Source organism: Mobula hypostoma, chromosome 1 (genome assembly GCF_963921235.1).
Source record: "Mobula hypostoma chromosome 1, sMobHyp1.1, whole genome shotgun sequence".
NCBI classification, from domain to species: domain Eukaryota; kingdom Metazoa; phylum Chordata; class Chondrichthyes; order Myliobatiformes; family Myliobatidae; genus Mobula; species Mobula hypostoma.
The window spans coordinates 136626347-136654097 of NC_086097.1; the positions used below are offsets into that span (position 1 = coordinate 136626347).

The following is a 27751-nucleotide window of genomic DNA, read 5'->3' on the forward strand; positions in this document are numbered from 1 at the left end:
CTAAATTTATTATAATTATTAAACACAAAATAATTGACTGCATAATAACTCACCCCCTTCAAGTCAGTATTTAATAGATGCACCCTTTGGCAGCAATTACAGCCTTGAGTCTGTGTGGATAGGTCTCTATTAGCTTTGCACATCTGGACACTGCAATCTTTTCCCCATTCTTCTTTACAAAACTGTTCAAGCTCTGTCAGATTGCATGGGGATCATGAGTGAACAGCCCTTTTCTAGTCCAGCACAAATTCTCAATTGGATTGAGGTCTGGACTCTGACTTGGCAACTCCAGGACATTAACTTTATTTATAAGCCATTCCTGTGTAGCTTTAGCTTTATGCTTGGGGTCAATGTCTTGCTGGAAAACAAATCTTCTTCCAAGTCGCAGTTCTCTTGCAGACTGCATTAGGTTTTCCTGCAGGATTTTCCTGTATTTTGCTGCATTCATTTTACCCTCTACCTTCACAAGCCTTCAAGGGCCTGCTGCAGTGAAGCATCCCCACAGCATGATGCAGCCACCACCATGCTTCATGGTAGGGATGGTGTGTTTTTGATGTGCAGTGTTTGGCTTGCACAAAACATAGCGTTTAGTCTGATGGCCAAAAAAACTCAATTTTGGTTTCATCAGATCAAAGAACCTTCTTCCGGCTGACTTCAGAGTCTCCCACGTGTCTTCTGGCAAACTCCGCTGAAAATTCATTTGAGTTTCTTTCAACAGTGGCTTTCTCTTTGCCACTCTCCCATTAGGCTGTGACTGGTGAAGCACCCGGGCAACAGTTGTGTGTGCAGTCTCTCCCACCTCAGCCATTGAAGCTTGTAAATCTGTTCCCTTGATGGAGATGGGAATGCAGGGTGTTTTCACCTTCCTGAAGTCCATCACCAACTCCTTTGTCTTAGTGATGTTGAGCTGCAGGTGATTCAGCCCACACCACTCAACACAGTTGCCCACCACTCTTCTGTACTCAGTCTCTTGACCCCAGTTGATACAGCCCATAACTGCTGAATCATCCAGAAACTTCTGCAGGTGGCAGGACTCCGAGTTGTATCTGAGGTCCAAGGTGTAGACGGTGAACAGGAAGGGGGACAGGACAGTCCCCTGAGGTGCCCCCGTGCTGCCAACCACAGAACCTGATACACAGCTCTGCAGTCTCACATACTGTGGCCATCTGAACAGGTAGTCTGTAATCCAGGACACCAGTGAAGCATCCACCTGCATCTCCGTGAGCTTACTCCCTAGTAAAGCAGGCCATATGGTGTTAAAAGCACTGGAGAAATCAAAGAACGTGATTCTCACAGTGCTGCCTGGCTCATCGAGATAGGTGAAAGCCCATTGATGCAGGAAGATAATGGCATCCTCAAATCCAATTTGTGCTCGGTTAGCAAACTGCAGGGGGTCTAGTGATGGACTTACATAAAAATACTGCAATATGTTTTGCCCAATCCTGACCGGTGCTGGCTCACGAGTGTACTTCAAGATTTGCTCCTGATTTAAGTCACTTGTGATATCTCTCCTATGGACGCTTCCTAACCTACACAAATACACTCTGTGCTGAACTGTTCAAGGGACTGGTAGAAGGAGAGAGAGAAATGATAAGTGGCTGCACGGTGCATTTTCTCAGGGTCTGTCTTGGGAAACTGCAGTGTGTGCATGAAAGTTTTGATAGGATTGAAGAAACATTGTTTTCCTTCCCAGGACATTTCTGGAGTGGGAGAGGCAGAAAAGGTGAAAGAAAAGTTGCACAGAACAGGAGAGTGTGTTGTGGGGCAGAGCTTGCACTGTTACTGCTTTGCAACATGATATGTAACACATTCAGACAACCTGTTCTCAACGTGTTATCATGTGTGTGGTGAATTGTAATCTTTTAGTATGGCTGTGAGCCAGAAGTAAGGAAAGGAGAATTTTAAAGCTATTTGAAACATTGTGACCTTGGTCATTGAAATGAAAGCTCTGAGTTTCGGTTTTAACAGAACGCCAAAGAGCGAAGGTCAACATGAAGAATTGAGAACTTTAACAGGCATTTTGTGCCCAGATAATTTGGGGAAGGGAAGGTACTAAGTTCTCCAGAGCAAGATTTGTGTTGTTATATTAACAGGAGCCTCTTCTATTCAGCGTTGAATCACGGGTCATGTGTATGTGCTGCAGCTGAACCTGTGTGTGTCGCAGGCATGTGTGTATGCGTGTTAGTGTAGCCAGGATCCATGGAAATGCATCTCTGCCAGAATCCGCAACGGGGCTGGGCGTGAAGATGGGACCGCTAAAGCTGTGCCACGACACGTGATCCGGCAGCTTTGAACGGTCGCCGGCTCCGGACGGCCTGACTTTGGGAATGAGTTTTCAGCCAGCTTCCTGTGCCCAGCAGCCCCAAGCACAAGCTTTCAAAGGCAGACCTCACACACAGCCTCGTACTGATACAGTTCACTGGTAGAGCAGACATCAGTTGGCGATGAAAGGACTGACTTTCAGTGCCTCAGTGAAATGAACATATTCCATGCTGGTTTCCGGCCATTAGAAGTTGAATAAACACCCTTATCTTTTTTTTTGCCTTTTTAATCACACTGAGGGAGTGTACGGCAAATGGCATAATCCCCTCCATCCGTACAACCCTCCCCTGTCATCCAATTTCACTCCCTCATCGATCACTCTCATCTCGGCCACTGGACGACGTGAGCTCTGGAATTCGCTCCCAAAGCCTCTTCTGCCCCCAGGATGATTGTTAAACCCTACATTACAGAGCCCTGGATTAAACGTAAAACAGTATGGAACAGAAATGGGTCTCTCACTCCTTATAGTGAATATGGTGTCAGTTTAAACTGATCCCATTTGCCTGCGCATGATCCACGCCCTCCGTTCCCTCACTGTTCATGTGTCTGTCTAAATGCCACTTAAGTGTCACCCTCTTGTCTGCTTCCACCACCTCCCTTTCCAGGCATCCATTACTCTGTCTTTTTTTATTTAAAAAGAATTCCTTACCCCACACATTTCCTCTGTCTCCCATAGAAGGAGGTTAGCCTATTGAGTGGAGGTGTAGGTATTGTGAGGCACCATGGGGTGTTTGGCTGTGGGTAAGGGCGCTCTAGAATTGAGTTGTTCTACCGTTTCCCGCCGTGAAGGAGTGCGGTGGTTTACCCCAGTGGGCGTGCTGATTGAAGTATCGGTGTGTGGCAGAGAACTGATGGCGTGATCCCACGGCCTGGCCCATCAGCACATTCCACTTCTCATCTGCCTTCTGGTGTCCGAGCTTCGCCGCTCCAGTGACCCAGATAGAGGAAATGGAAATTTGGGCCTACAGGGAACTGGTGCAGAAGAGGTGTGAGGGCTGGGCAGATCAGAATAGGCTTTGGGGGCTGAATGGCCCACTCCTCCTACTCTTCTGTTTTCTGACCTAACTCTACTGGACGTCTGCAGTCCTCCAATTCTGATCTCTCGAATGAACCCAACTTTAATTGTTCCACGCTTGGATGTTGTGCCTGAGCTCCTCAGGTCTCCCCTCCCTGTCCCTGTGCACCTCCCGGTGCCTTTTACAAAGCAGTTGAGTCCCACCGCACAGAAATGGCGCTTCAGTCTGCCGTGTCCACGCCAACCCTCACTAATCGCATTTCTCCACGCCTCGACTCTACCTCCCATGCCACGCCACTCTAAGTGCCATAGGGCAGCACCGTGGCGTAGTGGTTAGCACAACGCTTTATGGTACAGGCGCCCCAGGTTCATTTCCTGCAGCTGCCTGTGAGAGGTTGTACATTCTCCCTGTGGTTGTGGCTTTCTACCAGGTGCACCGGTTTCCTCCCACAGTCTAAAGATCATCGGCACTGGTCACTGTAAATTGTCCGGTGATTGGGCTGGGATTAAGTTGGGGGATTGCTGGGTGTCATGGCTTGGAAGGGCCTACTCTGGGCTGTATCTCAATCAATAAATAAATAGTCTTTATCCAAATGCCACTTAAATGTGTGATTCCATCACCACCTCTGGCAGCACACTCCAGATATCATTCACTCTTCGTAATAAAACAAAAATTACACCTTCCCTTGAAATCCCCTTCCAATACTCCTCCCTCTCATCTTAAACCTATGCCCTCTTATTTTTAATAACTCTGCTATGGAAAATGATTCTGGCTATCAACCCAATCTGTGCTGCTTGTAATGTGATACATGCCTACCAGGTCACCCCTCAACCTATGCTCCAGGGAAAACAAACTCAACTTATCCATTCTCCCCTCATAACTGAAGTCCTCCAATCCAGGCAAATCTCATCCGCACTCAATCCGGCACAACCACTTCCTCGTTATAGTATGATGAACTGGTCTAATCGGTGCTTTGTAAAGTCACAACGTAATGTCCGGACTTTTATATTCTATGCCACTGGTACAAAGGTAAGCATGTCATGTGCCCTTTCCAGTACCCTCTGTCTGTACTGCCACCTTCACTGAATTCCAGATACCTTTGTTCATCAGCATTCCTTAACCTCTACCGTTTACTGTACACATCCTACCCCCAAAATGCATCACCTTGCACTAGCCGGGATTAAGTTACACCTGCCAGAGTCCTGCCCAACTTTCAGATCTCTTTCCTGCTATAGATCTTGGCAAGACACAAAACGTTGGAGGAACCCTGCAGGTCACGGCTCTGTGGAGGGAATAAATAGCCGATGTTTCAGGTGGAGACATTTTCATCAGTCCTGCTGTGTATTTCCAGCATCTGTAGAATCTCTCATATTTAGGTAACTTTAGACAACTTTCCTCATGATCAATAACACCAACTTTGTGTCATCAGTAAGATTTACTAATCTTACCTCTTACATTGACAGCCAAGTTGTTACTATATTATCACAAACATCAAACAGCCCCAGCATCCATTGCTGTGGTATATTGTTAGTCATAGACCTCCAATCACAAAGGAACCCTGCTCCTTATCACCAAGCCAGTTTTGGATTTAATTAGCCAGCTTGTTTTGAATCACACGTGTCTTAACTTTCTGGACCAACTACTATGCAAAACCTTGTCAAATACTGTACCTTACTAAAGTCCACATAAGACAGCATATACAAACTTTACTTCATCTGTCTTAGTTACCACCTCAGAAAAGTCAATCATGACTTCCCTTGTACAAAACCATACTGATGATTCCTGATCAGACCAGTGGGCTTATCCCTGCTGCTCTTCGTAAATAAGGGTACAACATTAACTATCCTCTAGTCTTCTGGTACCTCCACTGTGGCCAACACTGATGCAAAGATCTCTGTTAGGCCCCAGCTACTGTATCTCCTCCCTTGCTTCCCAAAACATCCTGGGTTAAATCTGCTACAAATCTGACAACCTGACTTCATCCCCATTATTGTCTTCTTATCCTTCCAGTGAAGTACATGAGGGAAGCCACGCCATACATTCGGAAGACCTCGCCAGTCTCTGAAATTGGATGGGAAACCCTTCCTCCAGAGTCGCCCAGACTTGGCTCAACTGCCTCAGAGTCTCCCTCCACACCTACGTTCTCTCTGCGCATGGAGTCCAAGGACAAGAGTATCCCGCTGAAGATGTGTTATGTTACCCGAAGCCTCACTGTCCCAGACCCAGAGAACAGGTAATCCCCTCTTCCCACTGTCTAACTGTCTTTTATGAGTAAGCTGATTCTAAACTGGCTGAGATGAGGCTTAAGTATTGTCAAGTGATCAATGAGCAAATGTACTTCTGTGAACAGCAAAGCGTTGAGACTGTGCTTTTGTTAATTCTGTTGAAAGAGCTCTGGGTCACTGCGAGTTATGATAACATAAGGAACAGTGAAGTAGAACTGAAAATTCTTAAACCCTCCATTCTGGTGGGGACGTTACACCACATTTCCACCTCCTCTCTCGACATTTCAGATGATCTATTCTGCACTCAATGTATTGGTGCAGTCATGAAGAAGGCCTGCCAGCAGCCATATTTCAGTAGGAGTTTGAGGAAATTTTGTATGTCACCAAAAACGCTATCAAATTTCTACAGATGTACTGTGGAGAGTATTCCAACCGGTTGTGTCATTGTCTGGTACGAAGGGGCCACTGCGCAGAGTTGGAAGAAGCTGCAGAGGGTTGTACACTCAGTCAGCTCCTTCATGGGCACTAATATCTCCACCATTGAGGGTATTTTCAAAAGACAGTACCTCAAGAAATGGCATCCATGATTAAGGGTCCTTACCATCCAAACATGCACTCGTTTCTTTGCCACCATCAGGGCAGAGGTACGCCTAATGTTTTAGGAACATTATCAGATTTCTGGACTGTCCGTGGCCTCACTATTTTGTCCTCTTTTTGCACTGTTTATTTATTATTGTAACTTGTAAAACAACAATTTCACGACAGTGGTAATAAATCTGATCCTGATTCTGAATCCACTTCCATCTCTTCATTATTATATCTTCTGCATCCCCCCTGCGAGTTCTCTCACATCTCATTCTCCCCTCTTCCACTCACACTCTCCCTCCATCCTCTCTCTCGCTTCCTCTCCTTCCTTGCTCTCTTCATCCTTTCTCCTGCTTGTTTTCTCTCCCCTCACTCTGTATCCCTTCCTCTTTCTCCTGCTCCTCTCTTCCTACTTTCCTTCCTCCTGTCCCCTTGCTCTTTCTACCCTCTGTCTTTTCTCATTTCCTCTTGCTTCCTCTTTTTTAACCACTCGCACTATCACTTCTTCCCTCTCTATATTTCCTGCTACTGAATCCCACCTTCACCCTTTTCTTCTGTTTGCCTGTTCCCTTTATTGTGCCTTGCCCTGATTTCACTGCTCCAACATCTTTAGCCCTTTGTCACCTCCACCTATCACCTGCCAGCTTCTGTCAGCATTTCCACTCTACTCGCTCCCCCTTCTGTCCCTCCTCACCTGGATCCACCTATCACCTGCCAGCGCTGTTCCGCCCCTTTCCTCCAGCTCTTTATACTGCCTGTCTTCCCTCAATCTGAGGGTCTTGTCACAACTCATCACCTATCCATTTACCTCCATAGATGCTACCTGCCCTACCAAGTTCCTCGAATACCTTTTGTGTTACTCCAGTGTCCAACATCTGCGGTCTCTTGTGTCTGATCACTCATTCTGACGGTATCACTCATTTGCAGTACACCCCCCTCCTGCTTGTACTACTCATGTAAATTGTCAGGAAGCTGTGGTTTCCAGTACAAGTATTTGATGCTTCATGAAGACACACCAATATCTGTATATTTAGAGCGTGCCTCTCTGGAAATACCACCAATACCGCAGAGGTACCACTTCTGCACGAATACAACTTCCCAGAACCAAAAAGGCTCTCCACATTGGATTGTTCAGCTGATAAGCCATCTCCTCTCAAGTGTTCTCTGTATGTGCATTTCTGTATCTGTAGCCTGTGAACTGGAACTGTTGATCTCCTACCCGTGTTTTGGCCCAAACTCGAGAGTGGAATGACTGCTGGTGTAAGAACATAGTTAACGTGAAGTTGTGGTTAACCAGAGTGAAGGACAGTCGGCAAGCACTCTTTGCCTTTAAACTGGGGATTCACAACTTTTTTTATGCTGTGGAGCGTTACTATTAACCGAGGGGTGTGGATCCCAAATTGGGAAACACTGCAGTCTAAACGAAGAGTTGCAAGTTCACGTCCCAGTCTGGTGACTTGTCTGTGACATCCCACTGATAAAGAAGGGCTTGCATTTCATTCCAGGGGCTTGGGCTTTGTGGCATGCTGGCCCTCTGTGATGCTGTTGGGAGGCCATTTTTCATCGCACATGCACTCGTGCTGTTGCCAGTAAACAGGACTCTGATGCAGTGTATTTGTGAGGTAGAAATTGTGGCTCCAATTTGCCCACATTGTCCATATGGCTTTACTAATTGGGATAACTACAAGTCAAGACAGAGGGGAGGACATGTGCTGTCCGGAACAATGCCATGGTTTCATAGCTCATTGGGGGCATGGCAATTGATCTGTGAGTGGAGGTTGCCCTGCTGCCTGTAAACTGCAGAGCCCGAGGGTGAGATGCCCACTTCCTGATGTGGCATCTCGGGCTGTCTCGCTGGCAATGCTGCCACAGCTCTGCCATATCTTGCATGGGCTGCAGAAGAACAGAACCCACCTGCAGCTTCCCTGTCAGGTTGCACAGCATACAGTATATATCACAAGGTCAAGTCGTGGCACTGTTGGGAGTACCTTCACTCGAACTACAGACATTCAAGAAGGCAGCTTGGAAACATAGTGGCACAGCTGGTAGGGCCTCGGCTCCGGAGTCCTGGGCTTGTGGCACTGGCTGTGTGGGATTGCATCCTCTCCCTGGGACCGTGTGCCTTTCATCATGTTGCTTCAGTTTCCAGCCACTTCCCAGCTCTGGCAGGTTAACTGGCTGCTGTAACTTGCCATGTGTTGTTGAACGGGGAGAGGTTGATGGGAATGTGGAGGAAATAAATAATGGGATTAACGTAGGATTGGTGCCAGTGGGTGGTTGATGGTCAGTGGCTTGAAGAGCCTGTTTGTGCCGTATCTCCCTATGACTCCATAGCACCTCACCACTGCTTTCTAGAGAGCTGTGAGGGATGAACTGTAAATGCTAGCCATGCCTGTAGCACTACAGTACCACATAAAGGGAAAAGCTTCCCAACTTGACAGCTGTACCTCCATGAAGGTCAGCAGAACATCTTGCCTGCCATTCCCCTTAAAGTCACCCACCAACTAGGAAGCAGTTTGATTGACGTAAAGGATCCCAAGTCTAGAGAAACAAGGTGGGAGTGTGGAGAATCTTATCTCACAAACTCTAAATGCTGCGTCTAGAATTCCTTCCTCCCTTCTGCGGTGGAAGATTGAACATAACCATTCACAATCAGATGTCCATAACTGACACAGTTTTAATTGTTGCTTTCTTTAGGCAGTTTGAGTTGCATTCACCCGACTGCAAGCACACAGTGGTGCTGAGGTGCAAAGATGCCCCTGCAGCCCACGCCTGGTTCAATACCATTCAGGCCAACGTCAACAGCCTGACATCCAAGGCCATCGCAGAGGTCAAAGATCAACTTGGCAGAACGGGGCTCCCTGGCTGCCGAGAGGTTCGGCACATGGGCTGGCTTGCGGAAAAGGTAAGGCCACGAGCGATTGTTGTTTGATCGTTGGGATGTTTTGCTGCGGGGCTTGGGGAAATGAAGATCCTGTTCAGACAATGGCAGCACAGTGTGAAAATGTTGGAGGTTACTGGAGGTTAGTCTCTGCCCGGTCAGCTGCTTCCTGAATAATAATCGCTGCGCACAGAGATTGCCGGATTATGTTACGAGCTGTAAAAGTGCTTTATAAAGTTTCCCCTCATTCATCACCAAGCAGGTTTCATCCAATATATTTCTCAGATAACAGGAAGGTTTGAAGGTGGTGTCTGATTACATTTTTTATATTTTCATTGCTGCATTAGAGGCTATTCAGCCCATCAAACCTGTGATAGATCTTGGGGCATTTCCATCAGTTTACTTATTACCCTGTAAGATGGTGTGTCTCATGCTTATTAACGTTTGGAGTCGCAGAGCAGTAAAGCATAGAGGCAGGCCGTTCAGCCCAACCGGTCCATGCTGACCACAGTGCACACCCAGCTGGTCCCAATTTCCTGCATTTAGCCCACATCCCCCTCTGGTCCAACATTCCATCTACCTATCCAGTGCTGCTTAACTATCGCTGTACCTGTCTCAACCACTTCCTCTGGCAGCTCACTTCACATAAGACCATAAATCGTAGGAGCAGAATTAGGCCATTTGGCCCATTGAGTCTGACCCATCATTCCATCGTGGCCGATTTATTATTACGCCCACACCCATTCTTCTGCCTTCTCCCTGTAACCTTTGCCAAGCTTACTAATCAACAACGTATCCAGCCCTGCTTTAGATGTACCTAATGAGTTGGCCTCCACAGCCATCTGTGGCAATGAATTCCACAGATTTCCCACCCCCAGGCTGAAGAAGTTCCTCCTCCTCATTGCTCTAAAGGGGCATCCTTGTATTGTGCCCTCTGGTCCTAGACTGCTCTCCACATCCACTCTATCTAGGCCTTTGAATATTCGGTAGGTTTCAGTTCTTCTAAACGCTAGCAAGTACAGGCCCAGAGCCACAAAATGCTCTTCATACATTAACCTATTCATTGCCGGGATCATTTTAGTGAGACTCCTCGGGACTCCCTCCAATACTGGCGCATTCTTTCCGAGAGGAGAGGCTCAGAATTTCTCACTGTATGCCAAGTGCAGTCTGACCAATGCCTTTTAAAGCCTCAGCATTACATTCTTGCTTTTATGTTCCAGTCCTCTTGAAATAAATGCTAACATTACATTTGCCTTCCTTACTACTGAATCAACTTGCAAGGTAACCTTTAAGGAATCCTACACGAGGCCTCCCTTTGTACTTCTGACTTCTGAATTTGCTCCTTTTGTAGAAAATAGTCGATGCCTTTATCCTTCCACCAAAGTGTATGACTGTACACAACACTACACTGTATTCCATCTGCCCAGTCTCCAAATCCATCCAAGTCCTTCTGCAAACTCCCTGCTTTCTCAACATTATCTGCCCCTCCACTTATCTTTGTATCTTCCACAATCTTGGCCACAAGCCAGTCAGTTCCATCATCCAGATCATTAACATACAGTGGGCCAAGCACTGAACCCTGCAGAACACCACTAGTCACCAGCAGCCAAACCGTAAAGGTCCCCTTTATTCCTATCCTTTGCCTTCTGCTGGTCAGCTGCTGTTCTGTCTATACTCACCACCCTCTTCCCCAAGCCTCACCTGCAATGGCGTCAGGCTCGGGGTCACTTACAGTGGTCGATTAACCAACCAGGTTTGGGTGGAAATGGGAGCGCTGGGAGAACTTGCAAACGTCACGTGGTCAGGATTGAAGCTGAGGCAGTGACAGCAGCACACACTGCAGTGCCACTCTTGCCCCATGGTGCATTTAAATCCAGTGCTTCCTGCCCCTGCTAATCTGCTAATCGGTTCACGGTAACCATGAGATGCCGTGGCACAGGCCGGCTGGACCTCAGCAGGCAGCGTCGTCAACTCTGAACCAGAGGGTTGCGGGTTCAAGTCCTGCTATGGCGTGGTTAACACAGAATGTGGCCTGACCTGTGGAGGGAATGCTGGAGTGTGCTGCTTTGGTGTCTCTCACGTGGGGTATAAAACTGAGGCTCTATCTTCTCCCTGTGTGTGGATGCAATGTCTCTCAGACCATTATAAAGAAGAGCAGGGATGTTCTCCAGGGGGTCTGGGGATTCCAGTATTTATCCAGTTCCCTGCTGAATCTGCCTCCACCACCCTTTACAGCAGCATATGCCCTGGATCACTATACATTGTGTAAATGATTCTCCCTTACCCCTGGTTATCTGATTTATCAACACCAAGATCTAATAAATATCACTGGACAATAGAGGTGGGAGAGCGGGAGCTTGCTGTGTCCATATTACCTGCCAGGTTTCCGATTGTAGAGCAGTGGGCAAACAGCAAGGCGTGACTGGTAGCTCTGTATGGTGCTTTGGCACATCCTGGAGGTCATGAGATCTGTGGAACAACTACAAGAGCTACTTGACCCTTTGTATGGTGAAAGCTGTCTGAAATGCGAACTCTTGACAACATTTGTTTCTTGCGCATTTTGTATTCATTTAGTTACTTTTCATTCTCTCCAGTTCAGTGTGAATCAATGTTTGTTCCGTATCTCAAGTTTTTTGGTCATGGTCGGTGAGTCCCTTCAGGGTGAACTGCTGTTTCCTGAACCGCAGTACGTTGTACGTACGTTGCGTGTTAGCGGATTGGAGATGTAGATCTGCTGAAAGGAGAGCTACTGATAAAGCTGTGGGGTGGTTATCCAGAGCTGCTGTCGCAGCCAGAAGTTCTTGTCTGCTGCTTTCACATTGCACATCTCTTAAAACTATCAAAGACCTTTCCCACCTCAGTCATTCCCACTTCTCCCCCAAAAGACATACAAACTTTAAGATTGCAAACCAGCAGCTGTAAGACTCTTGACTGCACCTCCTGTACAATAAAGGTGAACTTCTCATTCCACCTCGTCATGGCCCCGGAACCTTATTGTCTGCCTGCACTGCACTTTCTCCGTAAATGTAACAGTATATTCTGCATTCTGTTATCGCTGTTCCTGTGATCTGTCACCATCAATGTTTTTCAAGGTATCTTCATACATATGACAATAATGCACCAAGTACCAAGAACCCCGAAATACCGGTGACATCCCACCAAGACTGGACTGTCCCAACCACTTCCCCAGCATCTGTTCACGTACTCCGACAGATTAGAGGTGAATTAAGCAGGCTGTCATGTGGGAAAGCTTTCCAAGCATTAGCCTGGAGGCAAAGGCAAAGAACGTCAACATAGATCATATATTTTTCAAGCTAGTTAGGAACATTGCATTCTGCTCATTTAGTGTGAATAAGAGACTACTCGGGAAGATCCAGGTTTGAAAGGATGAAGCAGTTCTCCTTTTAATAAGTCAGCTGGAAAAATAAGGGATGGGAAAATTGTCAATTCCCCCAGTATTGAGAACTGAGCAGACTGGGGAAATGGTTGGTGTAAAGAGGAAAGGGGCAGTGACCAGTAGGTGATAGGTGGATTAAGGAGGGATGAAGGAGTAATGGGCAGATAGAGCCAGGTAGGGGGGCAGAGGGGGTGGAATTGAGAAACAGAGGCAAGAGGGTTATGGGTGGAAATTTTTTTTTTAAAAAGGACTAATGGAACCAAGTGAGGGGAGGTTGAAGGTGGAGACGGGCTAGAGGGTGATAAATGGGGGCACGGAGGCTGCAAGTGCTTAATGTCCACAATTCCGCTTTTACTGCTGAGTTTAAATAGAATCTTTTTTTCTTGGTCAGCAGACAACCTGTTCTCCAGTGTCTGGGTTCTGAGAATGACCAGTGATCCAATGTGGGGTCCATAGATGCCCCGTAGGACATGAACCATGAGATGGGGAGGGCGGCTGGAGGATGGCGAGATCTAGAGGTGGTAAACCCTGCCATTATTGCAAAGCTTCTGTTTTCCTGAAACATGGATCTAGAGATTCTCAGTGCCATCCAGAAAGCTCTTCCTCCACTTTGCTAGGTGGCCGGCTGGAGATTCCATAGTGGGGTTGTTGCACTTTCTGAAGGAGACTAAAGAAAGTCATTGAAGCTTTTCCTCCCTCCATCTTGATAATGTCTTGTCAAGATGGAGCTTGGAATTGAACATCTGTTGCAGGAATGCCAAGTTGGACATGAGTGTGTGGTCTACCCAGTGGAGGCAGCAGAATACAGAAGCTGTCCACACCAGAACCAAAAGACTCAAAAACAGTTACTTCCCCCAGCTGTCAGGCTGATCAACAGCTCCACTCAGTAATCCACCTCACCACCCCCAACACCACTGCACCCACGTCACCAACTGCTCTCCGCACCCTCTTCCACCCCAGCATGCGCTTCCAGTCCACCCCTCTGCACATTTACTGTGATTTCGTATGCCCTGCTGCTGCCTGGAAGAGTTCCTCTTGCCAAGAGTCACGTTGTTGCTTTATCGTTTCCTGTTACTTGCCCTGTTTGCAGAGACTCCTGTAGCTGGTGTCACTCTATGTACATGCAATCAGTCTATGTACATCAGCTAATCTCTGTATATAGGGCCATACCCAGTTACTTGTGTGTTGTTTTATAGGATTGGTGTTACATTCTTTGTGTGTTTTCTACTGCCTATGATGCAGAGTAACAATCATTTCACTCTCCTTTACACTCGAGTACTGAAGAGTGATGGAGGGCCCTGGCATTCAGCGGAGTCAGTTCGACAGAGACATTCTTCCGTGGAAGTGAGAGCCCATTCCGTCATGCCCTTAGTGAATGAGTCGACAATGAAGTTGACCTTCAAACGTTCATTCCCTAGCCCATTCTGTACTGCAGCTCGATGGTGAAGGTGGGAATGGCCCTGGTCTGGGAGTGGAGCTGCTGTAGCTCGGAGTATGGCTTCGTTCTGCAGATCGGCTGGACTCCCATGTGAAGTTAACAAAGAACATGACAATAACGGGCTCTTCAGCTCACAGCGTCTGCATGGATTGTGACGTTGTTTTAAACTAATCCCACGTGCCTGCACACCTCCACCAGGCTGTTCCACGCTCCCACTGATCTCTTGGGGGGAGGGGGGGGTGGAATTTAAAGCTTGCCCTTTTTCTTCCTCGCACTTTCTATAAACTCTAGTGTTCAACATTTCTACTCTGTGGTAAAGATTCTGACTGTCTACCCTATCATAATTTTATAAAGCTTTATCAGCTTTCCCCTCAACCTCTGAAACTCGGTGCACAGAAAAAAGAAATGCAGGTTTGTCCAACTTCTCCTTGCAGTTAACACTCTCTGATCCAGGCAGCATCCCAGTGAATCCCTTCTGTACCCTCTCCAAAACCTCCACGTCCTTCCTGTAATGGATGACCAGAACTCTGCATCGCACTGCAAGCGCACCCTAATCAGAGTTTGCTGGAGGTGATGTGCAGCGTTGCAGTGAGAAACGTTGGCCTTGGGAAAATAGAAGTAGCAGTAACTATTCAGCCTGTCCACCAATCAGCATGATGAGGACTGGCCTCAAACCCAATACCCCATAAACCCTCAATTCCTTGATATTTTTTTTCAATAATTTATCTACCTCCTCTTTAAATATCACCGCACACCTCCAAGCTAGCAAATTCCTGAATGTGCTGTGAGACTGTGGACCTGTTGCTTAAGATGATGGCCTGCTTTTGCAATGCAGACTACAGGGGGGGAGGTGAATTACTGAGGCCAGACAGAAACCTCTTGACTGCTGGAGCCAAAGGCTTTTGTAAGGTCAAACAAAAGCATTGAAACAAATTCTAGGTTTAAAAATAAAGCAAAACAGTTCTGCTTTTTGTAGCTGGTTTTGAATAGAATTTTAGAAACAAAACCAAGTTAATTCCTCTTTTTTTTGATAGGCCAATGCCCTGCAAACTGCTGGCGTACATGCTTTCCAGCAGCTCACATTGGCTTGATTGCCTCTTTCCTTTGACTTCTAATGTAAATGGATGTGGTTCACAGTCATCTTGGTCAGCATGGAGCAGTTGGTGCAGAAGGCCTGGTTCAGTGTTGTATAATCTGACTCGAAGTTGGATTGGGCTGTAAATCGGCTTATCGAAGCAGAGCAATAAACCATAAGACCAAGGGCATAGCAGCAGAATTGGTCCATTCGGACCATTGAGTCTGCTCTATGATTAAACCGTGGCTGATTTATTCCTCTCAATCCCATTCTCCTGTCTTCTCCTTGTCAGCATCGATGCCCTTACCAATCAAGAGCCTATCAACGTCTGATTTAAATATACCCACTGACAGCCTCTACAGCTGTCTGTGGCAGTGAGTGCCACAGATTCACAATGCTCTGGCTAAAGAAATCCCCCCACCCCTCACCTTTGTTCGAAAGGGACGTCCCTGTAGTCTGATGCTGTGCCCTCTGGTCTTAGACATCCCTACTATAGGAAACATCCTCTCCATGTCCACTTTATCTAGCCCTTGCAATATTTGATAGGTTTCAATGATACCCACACTCATTCTTCTAAACTCCAGCGAGTACAGGCCCAGAGCCATTAAATGCTCTTAGTGCATTAACCGTTTCATTCCAGGATCATTCTTGTAAGCCTCCTCTGGATCCTCTCCAATACAAACACGTGCTTAGATATGGGGCCCCAAAGTTGCTCTCATTGCTCCATGTGGTCTGACCAATGCCTTACAAAGATTCAGCATTACATCCTTCCTTTCATATTCTAATCCTTTTAAAATAAAAGCTAACATTGCAATTGGTTTCCTTACCACCGAATCAATCTTCAAGTTAAATTTTACTGAATGCCACACAAGAACTTCCAATTTGTTCCCTATTTAGAAAATAGCCTATTCCTTTTACCAAAGTGCATGACCATACACTTCCCTATTCTGTATTCCATCTGCCACCCCTTTTCCCGTTTTCCTAACCTGTTTTAAACCCTTCTGCAAGCTCCCTGCTTCCTCAGCACTCAGTCTCTCCAACCATCTTTCTGTCATCCACAAAGCCATCAATTCCATCATCCAAATCTTTGCTGTATAACATGAAAAGGAGCGGTCCCAACACCAATCCCTGCAGAATACCATGGATTCCACTGGCCTCCGTGTTTAGTGGAAGGCAATCAATACCATAAATACAACTCTTTAAAAGAATTGGCATAGGAACTGGCCTACTGCATTGTATGATCATATAGTGTCTCTAATTCTCCATAAACTTTTACTTCTCTTTTCTCACCGGTCTGGCAGAAGATGCATAAGCTTGAAAGCACATGTCACCAGACCCAAGGATATCTTCTATCCCACAGTTATCAGACCTCTCATACACTGAAGATGAATTCTTGATCTCCCAGTCTTCCTGAAGCACACAGTATTCTGCATTCTGTTTCCTTTTTACTATCTTGACGTATAGAATGATCTGTCTAAAGGGCACAAAGTTTTTCACTGTATCTCAGTGACAATAATAAACCAGTAATAATCAATACACCTGAAAATTACTTCATGAAATGTTATTTTCCCCAGTTTAGAAACCAACACAGTAACTCTTCCTTCATTCCAGGCAGTTGCTGTATGAGGCTGACAGAAGCACTGTGCCGTCTTCTGTTTATACCAAAGTCACCCCACCTTGTCCGTCTGTTGTGGGTGTATCTTGGACGTGACAGTCTGAGCTGCAGTCTTGTGAGAGATGGGGGGCAGGGTGCAATGTACTGACAAGTAGACCAAACATGGGGTTTCTCAAGCACTCATTTCCCTGTCTGGCAAATGAATTTGCATTACAAAATCTGCAGTGCCCTAATTTAAATGTGCTGAATTCACCAGTGTGATCTCCTGATTATCAGGTTGCTGTCTGGATTAGAGGGCATGTGCTTTATGGAGAGGTTTGACAAACTTGGGTTGTTTGCCCTGGAATGACAAGGCTGAGGGGAGACCTGATAAGAGTTTATAGGATTACGAGAGCTATAGATGGCCAGTATCTTTTTCCTAGGGACAAAATGTTTAATATCAGAGGAAATCCATTCAAGGTGAGGGGGGAAAGGCAATGTGCAAGCAAGTTTTTTTTAAACAGAGAATGGTAGGTGGCTGGGGTGGTAGTGAAGGCAAGTACAACATGTGAATGTGCAGAGGATGGAGGGGTACAGACATTGTGTAGGTAGAAGGGATTAGCTCGGTTAGTCATTTAATTGCTAGTTTAATTATTTCAACACTACACCCTGGGTGTAAGGGTCTGCTCCCGTGCTGTAGTGTTATGTTTCTGTCAAGTTAGACATGTCCTCAGGTATGGAATCCTTTAATTGAGGGCTTCATTTATTTTAACTTTGCATTTTTTGTCCTGAAATTAATCATCAGTTGTGAGAAGATTCCTTTAATTCAGTGGAGCCTTGGTCACTGAGTGCTCATTGATATCTTGTGGCTCTGGTTGTATCCCTGCTCTGTAATTGTGGTTTGTCTGCAGAGGTATCCCAGGGACAGCTGGATCATTGTGCCTCCCAGACCCGTTTTATCTCATGGCCACAAATAACTGCTCGCCTGTCGAGGTCTCAGGAATTGTCTGGCGGTCCCCTCCCAAAGGAGAAGAAATGGGAACTGTCTTGGGCCTGTTCCTTGTATGCAGAACACTTGGCGGAGTGGGAAGAGCGGATGGGAGAGAGAGAGAGTATAGCATTTCATACAGACAGGAAGCTCAGACTATTGGGAAACATGGAAATACAGAGCTGCCTTTTACTTAACTAACAAAGTAGATTCACTTTGATTTTACAAGCAGTGGGTAAGAAGAACCTTCCCTCCGATTGCATCTCCCCTTCTCGACCCCAAAAGTGTCAGCATTAAGCCCAGAGAACACAGGGTCCTGAAGTCAGTCTACTAGTTTGAGAATATGCGAAGAGAAAGTAACATTCTTTAACCCATGTCACACTTGCAAAATTCCTACCATCTCCCCATCTGCTCGATACTATTGTAAACTTCACGTTATTGTCAGGCGGGCTTGGATCTCTTGATTCTAATAATGGCTTTGGCAGGCTGTGACAATCATGGCCACTGTGGTTTCCTGTGACACAGGTGTGACACAAAATGCTGATGTTGCTGAAGTTGGGCGGGGGTGGCCTAGCCTGAGGGAGTTGGGTGGGGGTGGCCTGAGGGAGATGGGAGGGGGCGGCCCGGACTGAGGGAGATGGGAGGGGGCGGCCCGGCCTGAGGGAGATGGGCGGGGGCGGCCCGCCCTGAGGGAGATGGGCGGGGGCGGCCCGCCCTGAGGGAGATGGGCGGGGGCGGCCCGGCCTGAGGGAGTTGGGCGGGGGCGGCCCGGCCTGAGGGAGTTGGGCGGGGGCGGCCCGGCCTGAGGGAGTTGGGCGGGGGCGGCCCGGCCTGAGGGAGTTGGGCGGGGGCGGCCCGGCCTAATGGTTCCCTGTCTTTTTCTCTCTGCAGCCAATGGTAGAGGGTGACAAGAGAACCTGGAAGCCGGTCCTGGTTGTAATCACCGAGAAGGACATGCTTATGTATCCTAGTATGCCTCGTCTGAAGGAGTCCTGGCTCAGTCCAGCATATACTTACCCGCTGCTTGCCACCAGGTAAGACGGCAGAATGTGAGGAAATGATCTCTTTGGTTTGCCAGTGGGAACTTCACTTTCCTTTTACAAAGGCGGCAACTTCAAGTTTGGTTTAGCTTTAATTAAACGGGTCTTGGTTGCACTCTTTGCATCCCTCCTCCTTTCACCACACTCTATTTGAGATACCCCTACCTCCCCCAGCCCACCAATGATCCTGCCGCTGCAGATGCACGCACTCCCCATGGGCCAGGCTGGAACTTGATCGGAATTTGGAGTCTCACTTCTGCAGTTCCTGGTCATTCACCAATAGATCCAGTATGTGGCCTCAGCTGTTGAGTGCCTTTGCTTCAACCCCCACAATTGACACCTGAATTCAGCCTGAAATGCAGACTGGATACTGTATCCCCAATTTTACTTGGCACATCAGTTCATTCATTGAGTGAGTGGGGCTTAAATGTGATCCTCCCCTTCACCACATTCCCCCTTCCTCGCCACTTGTCCATCTCTCCTAACAGTCCTGCTTTGTCTGTTGGTGTTGGAGATAACTCTACATCTCTCCTGTAGAACTTCACTCTTCAAAGACCTGGCTCTTAACTTGTGGGCTTCATCTCCAACCCTTCCCTCTCCAAAGAGTTCTCTTCTATCCCATCCTTTGTTTCCCAGACCAGGTCCTGCCAATTGCAGTGCCCAGTACCACTTGGCAAACCCTCGTGTGTCAGGTCAAATGCTCAACTCTGTTCAGTGTTCCAGATTTGCAGGAGGTTCTGTGAGCCGTTCCTGCAGAAACAAGCAGATACATGGGCAAACACACAGACACCAGAGTGAAGCACATATGGACAAGCACAAACAAACAGGGAGAGACACACACACATGTACACAGTCACACAGGCATGGACACGTGCACGGGCACATCCCATTAGGGCAAGTTAAATCCCTCAACAAATCTATCAACGTACCCTGAGCTCCTCTGATAAGCAGCAGGGATCATCAGAACAGACAGATGAGTGAGATTGTGCTGGGATCTGTTTGAGGCCTGAAAGTGGGTGCTTCCTGCTCCCAGCCTGGGTTACTGAGAGGGGGATGAACCCAGGGCAGGATAATTACAACTCTGAATGAGCGCTCTCTTCTTATGTTAGGAATATTTTTACCCAAATTATTTTTTTAAAAGTCAAGGATCCTTGTTGAAAAATAATTATAGCAGTATCTGATGATGGATTTGCCAGCACTGAAATGTCAACTAATTTCCCTTAATCATTAAAAAAAATCACACTCTCTAGGAAAATTCTGCATTCAGGAAAAACAGGATGAGAAATCCTGTTCTTGCTGTGTGCCAGAGGAAACTTGCTTCCGGAAGTGAGAAGAGTAATCTGTTTATTGTTTTATGAAACCAAGTGAATCTGATCATTGCTGTTGACCCAAGATGATGTAAGACTTAAAGATATTATCCAATCCGGTCTGATTTGCAACGTCCAAAGTTCCCAGAGGAGTTGATGTATCTTGTAGTCATCCAGCCAGCTTCTTCCCACAAGTCTTAGTTGGTTTGACTCGGACCTTTTGATGTTAGGAGTTGTTTACCTAAGGGGCTGTTTTAGTGCCTTCACTGACACTCTGCGTTCCATTGTTAGTTGTGGACAATCATCTTGGCTCTGGGGATCTCCTACTGGAAACCCCGCCAACTTCCTTCATCCCCTCTCAAGTCTCCCAGGAGCAACTTCCTGTAGTTCAGCATTCCCCTGGTGTGAAAATGTATTAATTCAATATAATATCCTTAAGGTTTTAATTGAAAGATTGCAGTTTGTTTTATCAGGAAGTTAGTGCTGCATTGGACTGTACAGTACAAGATCAGGTCCTTTGGCCCATAATGCAAACTTGAACTACATCTGCCTGTGTATGAACTATATCCCTCCATTCCTCGTCTCTTTCTGCATGTCTAAATGCACCATGGTACTTGACACTTCCACCTTGGGGGAGAAAGATCTGATTATCTGCTCTATGCCTCTCATAATTTTATATACTTTGATCAGGTTTCCCCTTAGTTTCCAAGGCTCCAGAGAAAACAACCAAAGTTTATCCAGCTTTTCCTTGTGGCTAATACTTTCAAATCTGGGCAATATCCTAGTGAATCTTTCTGCAGTCTCTCCAAAGTCTCCATATCCTTCCTGTAAAGCAGTGACTAGAACTTCATATAATTATCTAGACCTAACCAAAGTTTCATATAGGTGCAAAATAGCTTCCTGACTTATACTCAGTGTCCTGACTGATAAAGGAAAGTACGCCATTGACCTTACAACTAACTAGTCACCACACCAATGATCAAAACAGAACTAAAGTTCATTCATTGTTTTTATGCATAACTAATAGTGAAAATTGTAGTACAGTTACCTAAAATAATGTAACACTGAACTGCACTACAATTACTACACTGTAATAACTCTAATTCATCCCAGAGAACTACAGCTAGGTCCAACAATGACACCAGCAGGTGATCTGGTTGCTTATGGGGTTTTTCTGCGCTGGAATGACCACAGAAGCAGCTCCACTTCAGAGGCATTTCACTGGCTCCTGGAACATAATTTCCCCAATTATTCCCACTGCCTGTTTCTTACTTCCTGTGTAGTACAACGCCTTCCAGCCTTAGACTTCCATTTCTCTTGTATCAGTTTCTAGATCGGGAGAAACCCCGATCCCGAGACCCAGGTTTGATCCTGGCCTCCAGTGCTCCGTGCGTGGAGTTTGCACGTTCTCCCTGTGGTCACATGGTTTCCTCCCATGCCCTAATTGGCCGCCGTACTTTGCACCTTGTGTGAGGGTGAGTGACGGGAAGACTATCTGAGTCACTAGACCTGTGAGGTGGCAGCTCTGTTAACTGCCTTTGATATTATATTGACCATCACAAGACCATCTTCAGGAGGATATTGACTTTAAGCTCAAAGCTTCTGAAAAGGATGTGTTTTAAGGAGCATTGTGGAGGAAGAAAGAGGCAGAATGGTTTGTATCTCCAGAGCTCAGGGCTTCCGCAGCTGAAGTTGGGGCAGCTATTGTGGGGCTATTGGTGGACAACCAAGTGCTCATAATTGGAGGAACTCAGGTACTTTGAGGAGTTGTATGACGCGATGATATAATGGTACAAAGGGACTGAGGGACAAGGTAACTGGGAGCTTGTGAGTGTGGGGATAATGATGAATGGGACTTGTTAATTGATTAAGTCTGGTGCAGCACCTCTAAAATTTGGAATGGCTACTAATTCATGGAAGGCATTTAAAAAAGACATTGAAATTGACTGAATTTTTTAAACCTGTTCTCGATGAGGCTGGTGGACAAATGGGGACTTGTTCAACAGTTAGCGCTAGCACCAGCGTTAGCAGAGGACCGCCGTCCTTGCCACAGTTAGCAGCTAACGTTGAAGAGGCAGAGAGCATAACTTTGGGATTCCCGACCACAGAGGCCTCCAAACAACCAAGTCAGGCTGCAATTAATGTTAACGTTACCACTACTGAGGGTCTTTACAGCACTGATCCTGCTCGCTGGGGAAAGGAAGCGTTAGATGATTCAGTCTGAGCGTACTGGGCTAAGAAAGGTGGAGTCCTGCCAGAATAAGGATGTGGATATCAAAGTTTTGGAACGAGTATACAAACAGCAGAGACGTTTTTTCTCCAAATTTCACTTCAAACGCAAGCTCGTAAATGGTGAGTACATATCAAGGCATTGGCTCTTATATTCCCCTTCCACCGGCTGTGTGTTTTGTTTTGCTTTGCATGCCGCATCTTCAGTGATGGTAACTGTCAGTCCATCTTTGAAACTAGCTTTAACTACTGGCAACATGCCGCTGAGCGCATAGAGCATGAAAATAGGCAAACACCACAGAAAAACGATACTGACCTACGTTTCACTAGCGTATGACAGTGGAAGAATAGATACAGAACTGCAAGAACAGTTCGAGTCAGAGTGTGTCTACTGGACCGACGTATTCAGAAGAGTGTTGGTGGTTGTGAAGTTTTTGGTTGAGAGAGGACTGGCTATCCAAGGCTCCAGTGACATATTTGGCAGGCGTGATAACAGCAACTACATAGGCTGAGATCCACAATGGGACAGGACAGGCTGAGTCATCTCACTCTGATGTCACTTGTTCAGAAACTGGATTTTAGTGATCTGATCAAGGACTTTGTTGCGAAGGAATCCAGAAGAACTAGGAGTTTTGAAAAACAAGCATCTGACTTTGTAAATATCTAGGCTTGTGTGTCAGTGCTGTTCCTATTTTTGTGGCAGGAGGCTAATAGTTGACTGTTTACAAACTTAGTAATAAGTGGTCTTTACTCTGCAAGCCACACAGTACAGCAATAGGTTAGAATGTGCTAGATCTCATTTTTCAAAAAGATTGTTGGAGTATTGTCAAGTTTCCTAGTTTGCCACAGTGCCATCTCTCTTGGCCTTTCTGTCTCTCATTTCCATTTTACTTTCTCAGAACATACGGTTGAGAAAAATACCCGGATAAAAATGCTTTGGCACTGTTTGAGGAATAAGGCCTATGGTATGTGCAGCAGTAGCTAAATAAACAATTAAGATTGGGTACATCATACTTTGTCTCCCTCGTAACTTTACTAAGCCAACTGAGCCCAGGTCAATTTTTCAGTGCTTTAGATGCTGTCCTTCAAACTAAGAAGCTGCATTACTTTCTGTCCTCCCTCTTAAGGCCTGTAAGTTTATAGCCTACGTGTTGTACTAAACCAATGCCTTGGTCCACAGCTTCGATATTTAGACCAGTACGACCTTCGCTCTTGTTCTTGCCTTTTTTTTTTGCTTGGTTGGTACAGCAGCATTTTACAGTGTCGGCAGGGGCCCATCAGGGCCTCCAGCCCAGGGGCCCCGGCCCCACTAAATCTGGCCCTGCCCCTGCCACTCAACTTTCTGGCATTCTGCTGGTGTCTTCCACTGTGAATTGACAGATGAGGTACCATAGGACTGGAGGATAGCCAATGTTGTTCTGCTGTTCAACAAAAGCTCTAAAAATAAACCAGGAAATTACAGGTTGGTGAGCCTGACATCAGTAGTGGGAAACTTATTAAAAGGTATTGCGAGGGTTAGGATGTATAAGTGTTTTGATAGACATGGGCTGATTAACGATTAGTCAGTATGGCTTCGTGTGTGGTAGGTGCTGTCTGACCAGTCTTAAGTTTTTTGAGGAAGTTGCCAGGAAAGTTGATGAAGGCAAAGCAATGGATGTTGTCTACATGGCAAAGCATTTGCCAAGGTCCCTCACAGGAGGTTGGTCAAGAAGGTTCAGTCACTTGGCATTCAAGGTGAGGTGGTAAATTGGATTAGACACGGCTTTGTGAGAGAAGCCAGAGAGTGGTAGTAGATGGTTGTCTCTCTGACTACAGGCCTTTGACTAGTGGAGTCCCACAGGGATCAGTGCTGGGTCCATTGTTGTTTGTCATCTATATCAACAATCTAGATGATTATATGGTTAACTGGATCAGCAAATATGTGATGACACCTACATTGGGGCTGTAGTGGACAGTGAGGAAGGCTGACTGTGAGATCTGATCCAGCTGGAAACATGGCAGATGGAATTTAATGCAGACAAGTGCAAGTGTTGCTCCTCAGTAGGGCCACCCAGGGTAGGTCTTGCACAGTGAACGGTACGGCACTGAAGAGTGCGGTAGAACAAAAAGATCTGGGCATACAGCTCCATAAGTCATTGAAAGTGGTGTCACAGGTAGATAGGACTATAAAGAATGCTTTTGGCACATTGGCCTTCATAAATCAAAGTACTGAGTACAGGAGATGGGGTGTTATGCTGAAGTTGAATAATTTGGAGTATTGTGTGCAGTTTTGATTACCAGCCTACAGGAAAGATGTAAGTAGTAGTATCCAAGAATCTTCCAGGAACGGTGCCTCAGAAAAGGGGAGTCCATTATTAAGGACCCCCATCACCCAGGACATCATCTCAGCATCACTGTCAGGAGGGAGGTGCACACTCAGCGACTCAGGAGTCGCTTCTTCCCCTCTGCCATCTGATTTCTAAATGGATATTGAACCCATGAACACCATCTCACTTTCTTTTTATTATTTCTGTTTTGCACTATTTTCAATTTAACTATTTAATATACATATGTATTTACTGTAATTTTTTTGTGTTTATCACATATTGCATTGTACTGCTGCTGCTAAAATAACAAATTTCACAACATACGCCAATGATATTAAACCTGATTCCGATTCTGAACAAGGTTGAAAGCATACAGAGAAAATTTACAGGGCCATTGCCAGGTCTCTAGGACCTGTTATAAGGAAAAATTGAATAGGTAAGGACTTTATTCCTTGGAAAGTAGACGATTGAGAGGAGAATTGATGGAGGTATGCAAAATTATGAAGGGTATAGACAGGGTAAATGCATGCAGGCTTTTTCCACTGAGGTTGGGTGGAACTACAACCAGAGGTCATGGGTTAAGGCTGGAAGGTGAGAAGTTTAAGGGGAACATGAAGGGGAACTTCTTCACTCAGTGGGTTGTGAGAGTGCAGAATGAGCTGCCAGCACAAGTAGTACACACAAGTTCAATTTCAGTGTTTTATGAGAAGCTTGGATAGATACATGGATGGTAGGGATATGGTCTGGATGCAGGTCAGTATTTTTTATATATTTTCACATAATTGTTATATAAAAATTCTGATATCCTCTATATTATCGGCTTTTTTCCTGGTGGGCTCAACCACAAACTGCCCCAAAAAGCGATCTTTTATTGAATTGACTTTACTTCCTACATCCTTCACGTACATGAGGAATAAAAATCTTTACGTTATGTCTCTGTCTACATGTGCAATGTGCAATCATAGTAATTTATAATAAACAGAACGGTCAATGTAACATAGAATACACTTAGATCAGTGCAAGTTAATCAGTCTGATGGCCTGGTGGAAGAAGCTGTCCTGGACCCTGTTGGTCCTGGCTTTTGTGCTGCGGTACAGTTTCCCGGATGGTAGCAGCTGGAATAGATTGTGGTTGGGGTGACTCGTGTCCCCAATGATCCTACAGGACCTTTGTACACACCTGTCCTTGTAAATGTCCTGAATCATGGGAAGTTCACAACTACCGATGTGGTGGGCTGTCCACACCACTCTCTGCAGAGTCCTGCGATTTAGGGAGGCACAGTTCCCATACCAGCCAGTCACTACTACTACGTCGACTCAGGCCTAGGGGGCCGGCGTTGGGCACAATGACGGACTCTCCACTTCTCCCTCTCCCTCATCAGTGTGTTCAGTTCATCTACATTAGCCGCGCCGCTGTCTTCTAGGAGCGTGTTGACCATAGTCTTGGGAGGGCGCCCAGGGTTCATCCTCCCGTGCTTGGGCTCCCATATGATGACTAGGCTGGCAGGTAGCTCGGGGTGGCGTAGATGGTGCCTCGCTAGTTGCAGTCTTCTCGCCAGTCAGGATGCTCTCAATTGTGCCCCTGTAGAAAGTTCTTTAGTATGGGCCCCCATATCCAAACTCCCTCAACCGCCCGAGGTGAAAGAGGCGCTGTTGTGCCTTTTTCCACCACACAGCTGGTGTGTACAGACCATGTGAGGTCCTCGGTGATGTGGATGCCAAGGAACTTAAAGCTGTTTATCCTCTCAACCCCAGATCTATTGATGTCAATAGGGGTTAGCCCGTCTCCATTCCTCCTGTAATCCACAACCAGCTCCTTTATTTTTGCGACATTGAGGGAGAGGTTGTTTTCTTGACACCACTGTGTCAGAGAGATGACTTCTTCCCTGTAGGCCACCTCATTATTGTTTGAGATTAGGCCAATCAATGTAGTGTCGTCGGCAAATTTAATTAGCAGATTGGAGCTGCGGGTGGCGATACAGTCATGGGTATACAGGGAGTAAAGGAGGGGATTCAGTAAACAGCCCTGAGGGGCTCCTGTATTGAGAGTCAGAGGTTGGAGGTGAGGGAGCCCACTCTTACAACCTGCTGGCGATCCAACAGGAAGTCCAGGATCCAGCTGCACAAGGTAGGGTCAAGGCCGAGGTCTCTGAGCTCCTTGTCGAGCCTGGATGGAACTATGGTGTTGAATGCTGAACTGTAGTCCAAGAACAGCATTCTCACATAAGCATCCTCCTTCTCCCGATGTGTAAGGATGGTATGTAGAGCAGTGGCTATCGTGTCGTCTGTCAATCTGTTTTGTCGGTAGGCGAATTTTTGGGGGTCCAGTTTGGGTGGTAGCAAACTGCAGATGTATCCCTTGACCAGCCTCTCAAAGCATTTGCTTATTATTGAGGTGAGTGTGACAGGGCACCAGTTGTTCAGGCCTGTTACCTGGGTCACACTGGGAGAGGGGGGGATTAAAAATATCAGTAAACACACCTGCCGGCTGTGCTGCGCACCTCCTGAGTACTCGCCCCCAGGGCGCTGTCCAGTCCGGCAGGATTGTAACCGTCCACATGTTGGAAACATCTGCGTCCCTCGGCCTCAGAAATGACCAGGTTGCAGGTTGTAGCGGTGGCTTTCCTCGGAGGCTCAGAGTCTACAAATCCCTTCTCTTTGATCCAGCACCAACCTGATTTTCTCAATCTACCTGCATATTGAAATTCCCCATGACTGTCACAACATTGCCCTTTGACAAGCCTTTTCTGTCTCCATTTGTGTTTTGCAGCCCACACCCTGGTTACTGTTCAGAGGCTGATGTATAACTCCCATCAGGATCTTTACATTTGAAATTTCTTAACTCTACCTGCAAGGGTTCTACTTCCTCTGATCCTATGTCACTTCCAAGCATTTGATTTTGTGTTATACCCACAAAGCCACCCACATCTTTGCCCAATTGCCTGTCCTCTCGATACGATATATATTCTTGGATGTTGTGCTCCCAGCTGTGATCACCTTTCAATCATAAAAGTTGGAGTATTCTGTACAGTTCTGGTCACCGAGTTATAGGAAAGATGTCAACAAAATAGGGAGAGTACAGAGAGGATTTACTAGAATGTTACCTGGGTTTCATCACCTAAGTTACGGAGAAAGGTTGAACAAGTTGCGTCTTTATTCTTTGGAGCGTAGAAGGTTGAGGGGGAACTTGATAGAGGTGTTTAAAATTATGAGGGGGATAGGTAGAGTTGACGTGGATAGGCTTTTTCCATTGAGAGTGGGGGATATTGAAACAAGGGCAAAAGTTTAGGGGTAACATGAGGGGGAACTTCTTTACTCAGAGAGTGGTAGCTGTGTGAAACGAGCTTCC

At 46.3% G+C, this 27751-nt stretch overlaps 1 protein-coding gene across 1 annotated transcript in view; it reads left to right on the forward strand.

Annotated features, from left to right (window-relative positions):
• Window positions 1-27751, forward strand: part of sntb1 (syntrophin, basic 1) — a 130861-nt gene that overhangs the window by 89539 nt on the left and 13571 nt on the right. The window contains exons 3-5 of the mRNA XM_063056304.1: window positions 5349-5571; window positions 8846-9053; window positions 18413-18555. Coding sequence (XP_062912374.1) covers window positions 5349-5571; window positions 8846-9053; window positions 18413-18555 — 574 coding nt within the window. The remainder of the gene's footprint in view (window positions 1-5348; window positions 5572-8845; window positions 9054-18412; window positions 18556-27751) is intronic.